The following is a 9,481-nucleotide window of genomic DNA, read 5'->3' as shown; positions in this document are numbered from 1 at the left end:
GTGGAACTGGAATGGTATGAGGAGGTCTGGGTAGACTTGGAAGAAACTGGTGACTGTATATATCTAACATGTACACCAGACGAGTATGCTAGAAGAGGTGAGAGCTTGAGGGGGGTATGTAGGGCATGGATGCCTAGAAAAGGAACACCTGCATGGGATGACGCAGTGATAGAGGAACAAGAATGTAGAAGATTGGACGAGCTAAAGAATTCGTTACTTTAGTAACGAAAGGGGGGAAATGTAGGGGAGGACTGGCCGCGAGGCCCTCCTCACCTGCAGCCTTCTCCCCAGGTGAGGACCATGACTCGGTGGGCGTCCCCTCATGCCACCCGGGCCCAGGTGGAGGAGGGTTCACCCGCCGACGACATTGCCCACACGTATCCGTTTCCTGCATATACAAAAATTCAGTTAGGCCTAGAAGCCATCCTGTCTAGCAAAGATGGCGTGAGTTCAGCACACTGTAGCGCGGCCCCCACCTTTGGAGGGCTTTCCAAGCATCCCTGCCGCCGCAGCACCATGGTAGATCCACTGCGAGCGCGTTCCCATGAGAAAGCCGGGTATGAGCTAACCCGAGATGCTAACACTGTAACACTTCGTCGTTCACAATGTAATACTGCATCCCGTGTGACCTGGTCCGTGAGGCCAGGGCAACGCAGAAATGAATTCAAGTGGTGATATTAGTGAACTGCTCTTCTTAAACAGAATCTGCAAACTATGAATTAGCCATAAAAGTGAAATGTTTATATGACTTCACATTGTGACTGTACTAATGCTGCTAGATCACAGAGGGAGTGTCTTTAAGTCATATGTAGACACATGAACCCCTGTATGTCGTCTTAAGTCACCCATAGTGGCAACCGTCAATCTCTGTGGTCCATAACATAGTTCTACCTCATGTACCGTCGAATGTATATAAATACTTAAACACTGTAGTAGATATAATACCATGTAATGAAAAGGTACTCGGACCGAATGTATTGAAGAAATGTGTAACAAAATTGAAATATAAATGTGTGTTTGAATAAGATCAAAATAAGGCAAAACATTATAAAAGTTCTGCATTCAAAAGTCAGCAACGCACGAGGAAAAAACCTTTGTGAATATATGCAAGGCCATTCTCCCTCCCACCCTACGAAGCCTGCCAGATGAAGAAGCTAAGGCATGTGCCGCGCTCCCTCTCCTCCCCCAACCAAGCTGGAGCCGCTTCAGAGAATCAGAGGCCCCAGTACCGCACCCAAGGCCACAGCCCGCCACCTGTGTTATTTACAGCACGGTAATAAACCCACGTCTGAATCCACAGATCTACCAGCACCCTCTCGTAAATCCCATAACCCCCCTAGACCACCCCAAGAATCATGACCCCGTGCAAAGACGACCCCCAACGCTGGGACAAGACACAGAGACCCATTTATATAATAACTTCTAACGCAGCAGACAGACATGTATCATTCGGCCCAGGCCCCAGAGCCCAGCCCCTCGACCTGAAATACCAGACGTCAGAACACCGGTAAATCCAATAGATGACCACCAGACCCCTCACAAGGTGCATTCCTCCTGTGTTGTATTTCATTGATTGAAAGATTTACTGTAGAAGTTAGATATGGGGTTTTAAGTAACTGCAATGTGCATGATCTAGGGCACCCAAGTCAGGGAAGGTATTCATCTTTGTCACAGGCTGCCCCAGCGAACCAACACCGCCCGGATGACCTCAAGCCGGCCTGCCAGGCCCAACCCTACCCACGAGGCTGACCAGTGACGTCCTCCCACCCGGACCAACCAAGCTGCAGCAACACCTATAGTTAGTCGACGCCACCCAATCCCAATTAACTTGTGCCCCCTATAGTGTGTAGGTTCTGATGACGTTTTTTGTATTAGAAATACGCCTGTCTTTGCTATTGTCAGGCAGAGCGCTCTCGGAGGTTGCAGAGTTCTTTGCATGCCATATTCTTTTGATAAACTCCCACTTACGCTCACCCGCACTCTGTCTTGGCCTTATTCCCATTACGGGAGTGTCCATTATTGTCTCCCATTGCGGGGAGGATCGTGCTAACTTGGGGGCGCTTCCTTTCACAAATAAGAAAGACGCCCAGACAACATGAGTCCTGTTTGTGACTAAATGCACATAAACAAATATATATTGTCCTGTTTCACTGCTGTAACGCATGAGCAGAGGCTACATTTATAATGCATCTTATTTGACAAGGAACGTGTCCAGTCGCTGCTTCCATTAGTCTATCCCATCGTGGTCTGAGTATAAACACTGTGAATGAAGGTGACCCGGGTTAGATGGAGTAAACATATGTTCTGTTTAATTTGTGGTTTCCTCCTCTGTCTAACACCTAGTTTTGGTGATTCTGATTGAAGTACTTCTTGCAGCTAACCACTACTTAGGGTGTACCGTTTAGCAAAGTAAAACATAGATGCTATATGGACAAGCTCAATGTTTGAACAACAATTGGAACTTTTAAATGAAACGCCATCTCCTTCACTAATAATACTGACTCATTATCAAGTGCAGATTTCTCCCTAAAAAAAGCCTGTGGTCATTTTGTATTGCTTGTCTGGAAAATCTTTTGTTTTAGTAAATTATTTTTATTATTCTATGTTGCCTTTGCACAGTTTATTTTGCTGTGTTTTTCATTATTCTCTGTGACAATTGTATTTAAACATTAAGATTGACACATTAGTATTTAAGCATTGAAAAGAGATTTGAACATATTAAAAAAGCACTCTCAACACTTGAGACAGCAGTGACTTCAGCATAACACATGGTATTCCTGTCAATTGGAGAGGAGGGAGGAGACAACCAGGGTAAGGTATTGTGGGGCAGTTTGTTAGGGAGGGTTTTCCCCAGGTGGATATACTTGTCCCCAGTCGGGGAGTCCCTCCCTATGAGGTTCTCCCGCATGAGACCACCTCTAGGGGGTCTATTTGGTAGCAGCTTCCCCTCCCTAGCCTCATAGAGAAGGGCACCCACATGGGGAGAAGTGACAGGGACTAGTGAATCATCACATACCCTTTCCTAATGGTTTCTGCTTCCACATCTCCCACCAAGCGGAATCGGGATAGAAAGTCAACATTCCCCGTTCTTTGCCTTTCCTATATTCAAAACTAAAAGCATTATCCAGGGGTTTCTATCTTTTCTTAAGCTAAGCCATGTCAAGGGAGAATGGTCAGTCACCAATTTGAATATCGTAAATATCCTATGGTTCATTTGATGGCAAGGCCCTCCAATTTAATTGTGGCTCAGTTTTTATCTCTGCAAAAAGTTTTCTGCTTATATATAAGATGGGATGTTCTACCATGGGTAGAACGGTTGAAATGTGTGAAACAGATATTGCTTGTAGAATGGATAAGGTGGGCAGAACGGCTGAAGTGGGTGAAACAGATGACATTTATAGAACAGATAAGGCGGGTTAAACGGGTGAAGTAGGTGAAACAGATGATGCTTGTAGAACGGATAAGGTGGGTAGAACGGATGAAATGGGTGGAACAGATGAAGCTTGTAGAATGGATAAGGTGGGTAGAACGGATGAAATGGGTGGACCTGATGAAGTGCATGGATCAGAAGAAATACATAGAACTGATTGAACAGATAGAGTGCATAAAACTGAGCGAGTACATGCAACGGATGGAATGCATGGAACAGATAGAGGGCACGGAATGAACACTACAAAAATGGTTAGAGTGCATGGAATGGTTAGAGTGCATGGAATGGTTTGAGTACATGGAACGGTTTGAGTGCATGGAACGGTTTGAGTGCATGGAACGGTTTAAGTGCGCTTGATCACAAGCACCTAATGTAAACCACCATATCACATCTCCACACTTACTCTCTTCTATACTCCACCACTCAACTAGAACACAGCAATAGTATGACATATTCGGTATAGCTGTTCTCATAACATCACCTGCCTCATACTCCTCATCATCCTAATTAAACACAGCTGGCTACACACTCACCAGCATAGGAGTTCTCCTCAGGTCTAACGCAGCCAGAATCGTTCTGAATAACAACCTGCCAGAACGAACAGCTATTATACGAATGCCACACCTGCTGCACACATATCCGGTGTTCACACGTACCTTATGACTCTCTCTCTACTGACTTGAACTATGGTTCCCAAGGGCGTTCAACCTACTAGCACCTTGAGATTATACCAATGGTACATAAGGCGCTATATAAATGCAAAGTAACATAACATAACATAACATAACACATGATATTCTTGGTAAAAAATGACCCCCAGATCAACGTTGGATGAATCTGTCTGCAGTGTAAATTCTTTGTTGAAATTGGGGATTTTCAATACTGGCTCACTACAGAGAATGTGCTTTAAAATGTGAAATCTGGCCTGATCTTGATTTTCCCAGTGCAGTTTTTGGGGCTCGGCATTCTTCAATTTATCCTTCAAGCAAGATGTTATAGCAGAATATCTAGGGATAAATCGTCGATAATATCCTGCAAGACCCAAAAATGCCTGCAGAACTCTTCTTTTCGGGGGATGTGTTTCCTGGACCACCTTACATTTTTTAAGTTGGTGTTGTATGAAGCCATTCCCCACAAAGAACCCTAGGTACTTCGTAGCTGACTATGCCAGATGGCATTTTGTGGGGGTTAGCTGTCTGGCCGGCTTGTCTCAAGGCTCCTATCACTTCATATAAATTAAACAAATGTTCCTCCCAGGTTTGACTGTGGATCAATATATCATCAAGGTCTGCTTCACGGAAGTGGGAAAAGGGCCATGGACTTTCTGATGGTTCTATTATGTCCGCCTCCAACATCTTCTCCACCACCTGGACGATCACCTCTTTTCTAGCCCCTCTTGGAAACTCTGGAGCTTCAGATTAATCACCTTTCCAGGAGGTGGCTGGATGTAGTGTACGCAATTCTGAAACCTTCCTGGCTCACTACTAAAGACATCAGGAAATTGGTCTAGTAAATCCTGGATGGGTTGTTGTTCATGTGAGAGTAACTCGGAGAGGATAAAACTATTTTCAGACATTTCCTCCGATAATAATGCAGCCATTAGAATGGAAGGAGGTTTACACTGGGTCCTCCTTCCATTCCTTCAGGAGGTTTACATGATGTATTTGGGTCTTGGATTTCTGGTCTGGTTAGGCCACCTGATAATTGTACGGCCAGTTCTTGCTAGTGTTTCATATGGCCCATACCACTTTTAAAGCATCTTGTGTTCTGAGGTGGGCAAAGGCACACACACCTGTTGGCCGATAGAGACGGATATATGTCCTGCTTTTGGTCATATTGAGCCTTTTAATTTTCTTGGGCTCACCCCAAAAGTTTCTGTGCCAATTCCCGTACAATAGCCATATGTTCTTTCAGGTGTTGTGCAGTTTGTGACATTGGAAGAACTGCCTCTTCCCCTTCTTCTTGAGTCTCCCAGAGCATGCCCTAGACATCTCCTGGATCACGTCCATAAAGGAGTTCGGAAGGGGACAAACCTAAAGAATCCTGAGGAGACTTTCGAATGGCAAAAAGAGCCCATAGTATCATTGTGTCCCAGTTATGCCCATCTGCTTCCACTAACTTCCACAGAAAGTTTTTCACCGTTTGGTTAAAACGCTCCACCAACCCATCCATCTGTGGGTGGTATACGGAAGTGCTTACGGTCTTGATGTGGAGGATTTGTTTGACATCTGCCATCGTTTCAAAGCAGTCTCTTGCTTTAGGGTCTGATCTAACAATGTCTTAAGATCAGGAGAATGACTCCCTTCTCTCAGTCAAATTGGAAAAGGTCTTCAAACTAACTTTCAACGGTTCATTCCATAAACCTCACAAAGTCTTTTTAGTTCTTTCCACAAACTTCTGAATGTTAATGTCCAGCTTTTATTCTCCTCTACATCTGTCTGTCAAATCAAGTGTTAGAGGTTATAGGGGGTCCTGTGCAAAAATAACTAATTTATAGGTAAGTTATATGACTGGAAATGTATCCCTAAAATGATTTATGGGTTTGAACTTTATTTTGCGGTGGTACCCGAATGGCTGGATCTGGGGTTAATCTCTTTAAGAGCTTGAGTAAAATGGAACTGCCTGCAACTCTATTTGAAACTACTGTCCTCTATGGAACCCTTGCTTTATGGATCATTCGGTAAAACTATGTCCCTGAACTTGAGTGGGACCAAAGGGAACCTTTTGTCTGATTTTCGCACATATAGTAACCTAATTCTGGAAGAGCTGAATGTGGACACTGAGTTCCTCATTGGTAATCCAGCTCAGGTTAAAGACCGTTTGTACGACTTGGACTGGGTTGAAACTGTTGAATAATTTCATAGCTACCCCTCCATGAGCCACCTCAGACATGAATATAAAAAGAGAGGAACAGCCCTTCATATCTCATTTTATTCCTCTGCATTTCTCGTAAAGTGATATTTTATGATTTCGATGGAATCTCCTTCCCACTCGGGAGATCCTAGAAAGGCGAGGGAAAATTGAAATGGACGAAATACTGCTGTAGATTCTGTAAAAACCAAGAGAATATAGAAACAACGAAACCTCTAATTCTAGTCTGTCCAGCTTTGAATGTCCAGTGAATGAGCTATCTAGGAAAGCAGTTTCTTTTAATGATCTGGATAAACACTGACTCTCTGTGTCAGAGATGCTTAAATTCACCAAATGTGTCTGATGCGTTAGAAGTTGCATGTTCTTTCTTATAATCTGATCATGTTTTTGCTCTTTTGTAATTAGTTTTTTTTTTAGATCAAAGACCCTTTTTTTCTTGTAGGTATTACTATGATTATTATTGCTTGTTTCTTTTATAATGTATGAAGATAGAGTAATTTTATGATGTTGCAAAGGTTTTTCTCTAAACCATGTACAATTAAAAAAAATATTGTTAATCCACATGGTTCTTCCACTGTTCCTCATCCCAGTTTTTTCTGGAGATCTGTATTAAGACAAGATGGCAGGGCTGCCCCATAGATTAATCAAGGAAACCCAGCGCTTGCTGGCAGAACCTGTCCCTGGTAGAAAGGCAGAACTGAAAGAATGCAATGCACAATATTTTCATGTGGTCATTGCAGGTCTCCAAGATTCACCCTTTGAAGGAGGAGCATTTAAACTTGAATTATTCCTTCCTGAAGAATATCCAATGCCAGCGCCTAAAGAACGTTTAATGTCCAAAATATATCACCCTAATGTAAACAAATTGGGAAGAATCTGTTTAGATATTCTGAAAGACAAATGCTCCCCAGCTTTGCAGATCAGCACAGTTCTGCTATCAATTCAAGCTTTGTTAAGTGCCTCAAATCCAAATGATCCATTAGCAAATGAAGTAGCAGAGCAGTGGAAGACATGTGAAGCCCAAGCCATAGAAACAGCCAGAGCATGGACTAGGCTATATGCCACAAATAACCTATAATTTCAGCATGAACATCAAGCGTGCATCCCTTCTTCTGTTCTGTCAAGACCGCTGTCTTAAACAACATTACAAATAAGAAAGACGCCCAGACAACATGAGTCCTGTTTGTGACTAAATGCACATAAACAAATATATATTGTCCTGTTTCACTGCTGTAACGCATGAGCAGAGGCTACATTTATAATGCATCTTATTTGACAAGGAATGTGTCCAGTCACTGCTTCCATTAGTCTATCCCATCGTGGTCTGAGTATTAACACTGTGAGTGAAGATAACCCGGGTTAGATGGAGTAAACATATGTTCTGTTTAATTTGTGGTTTCCTCCTCTGTCTAACACCTAGTTTTGGTGATTCTGATTGAAGTACTTCTTGCAGCTAACCACTACTCAGGGTGTACCTTTTAGCAAAGTAAAACATAGATGCTATATGGACAAGCTCAATGTTTGAACAACAATTGGAACTTTTAAATGAAACGCCATCTCCTTCACTAATAATACTGACTCATTATCAAGTGCAGATTTCTCCCTAAAAAAAACATGTGATCATTTTGTATGGCTTGTCTGGAAAATCTTTTGTTTTAGTAAACTATTTTTTATTATTCTATGTTGCCTTTGGACAGTTTATTTTGCTGTGTTTTTCATTATTCTCTGTGACAATTGTATTTAAATATTAAGATTGACACATTAGTATTTAAGCATTAAAAAGAGATTTGAACATATTAAAAAAGCACTCTCAACACTTGAGACAGCAGTGACTTCAGCATAACACATGGTATTCCTGTCAATTGGAGAGGAGGGAGGAGACAACCAGGGTAAGGTATTGTGGGGCAGTTTGTTAGGGAGGGTTTTCCCCAGGTGGATATACTTGTCCCCAGTCGGGGAGTCCCTCCCTATGAGGTTCTCCCGCATGAGACCACCTGTAGGGGGTCTATTTGGTAGCAGCTTCCCCTCCCTAGCCTCATAGAGAAGGGCACCAGCTTGGGGAGAAGTGACAGGAACTAGTGAATCATCACATACCCTTCCCTAATGGTTTCTGCTTCCACATCTCCCACCAAGGGGAATCGGGATAGAAAGTCAACATTCCCCGTTCTTTGCCTTTCCTAACTAAAAGCATTATCCAGGGGTTTCTATCTTTTCTTAAACTAAGCCATGTCAAGGGAGAATGGTCAGTCACCAATTTGAATATCGTAAATATCCTATGGTTCATTTGATGGCAAGGCCCTCCAATTTGATTGTGGCTCAGTTTTTATCTCTGCAAAAAGTTTTCTGCTTATATATAAGATGGGATGTTCTACCATGGGTAGAACGGTTGAAATGTGTGAAACAGATATTGCTTGTAGAATGGATAAGGTGGGCAGAACGGCTGAAGTGGGTGAAACAGATGACGTTTATAGAACAGATAAAGTGGGTTAAACGGGTGAAGTAGGTGAAACAGATGATGCTTGTAGAACAGATATGGTGGGTAGAACGGATGAAATGGGTGGAACAGATGAAGCTTGTAGAATGGATAAGGTGGGTAGAATGGATGAAATGGGTGCACCTGATAATGAAGGGGCAACATACACCGATAGGATGAAGTGCATGGATCAGAAGAAATACATAGAACTGATTGAACAGATAGAGCGCATAAAACTGAGCGAGTACATGCAACGGATGGAATGCATGGAACAGATAGAGGGCACAGAATGAACACTACAAAAATGGTTAGAGTGCATGGAATGGTTAGAGTGCTTGGAACGGTTTGAGTACATGGAACGGTTTGAGTGCATGGAACGGTTTGAGTGCGCTTGATCACTAGCACCTAATGTAAACCACCATATCACATCTCCACGCTTACTCTCTTCTATACTCCACCACTCAACTAGAACACAGCGATACTATGACATATTAGGTATAGCTGTTCTCATACCATCACCTGCCTCATACTCCTCATCATCCTAATTAAACACAGCTGGCTACACACCCACCAGCATAGGCGTTCTCCTCAGGTCTAACAGAGCCAGAATCGGTCTGAATAACAACCTGCCAGAACGAACAGCTATCATACGAATGCCACACCTGCTGCACACATATCCGGTGTTCACACGTACCTTATGACTCTCT

General features: G+C 42.9%; 1 protein-coding gene across 1 annotated transcript; it reads left to right on the top strand.

The window, feature by feature from the left end:
• The first annotated feature begins 6,920 nt into the window (after positions 1-6,920).
• On the top strand, positions 6,921-7,397 carry LOC138489764 (ubiquitin-conjugating enzyme E2 N-like). The gene has a single exon (XM_069617387.1). It carries the CDS (start codon positions 6,921-6,923, stop codon positions 7,377-7,379), a length of 459 nt encoding a protein of 152 aa, XP_069473488.1. The 3' UTR covers positions 7,380-7,397.
• Positions 7,398-9,481: the final 2,084 nt, after the last annotated feature.

Source organism: Ambystoma mexicanum, chromosome 9, assembly GCF_040938575.1.
Source record: "Ambystoma mexicanum isolate Mex_15411 chromosome 9, UKY_AmexF1_1, whole genome shotgun sequence".
In the NCBI taxonomy this organism is placed as follows: Eukaryota; Metazoa; Chordata; class Amphibia; order Caudata; family Ambystomatidae; genus Ambystoma; species Ambystoma mexicanum.
This window is presented reverse-complemented; position numbering and strand designations above follow the sequence as displayed.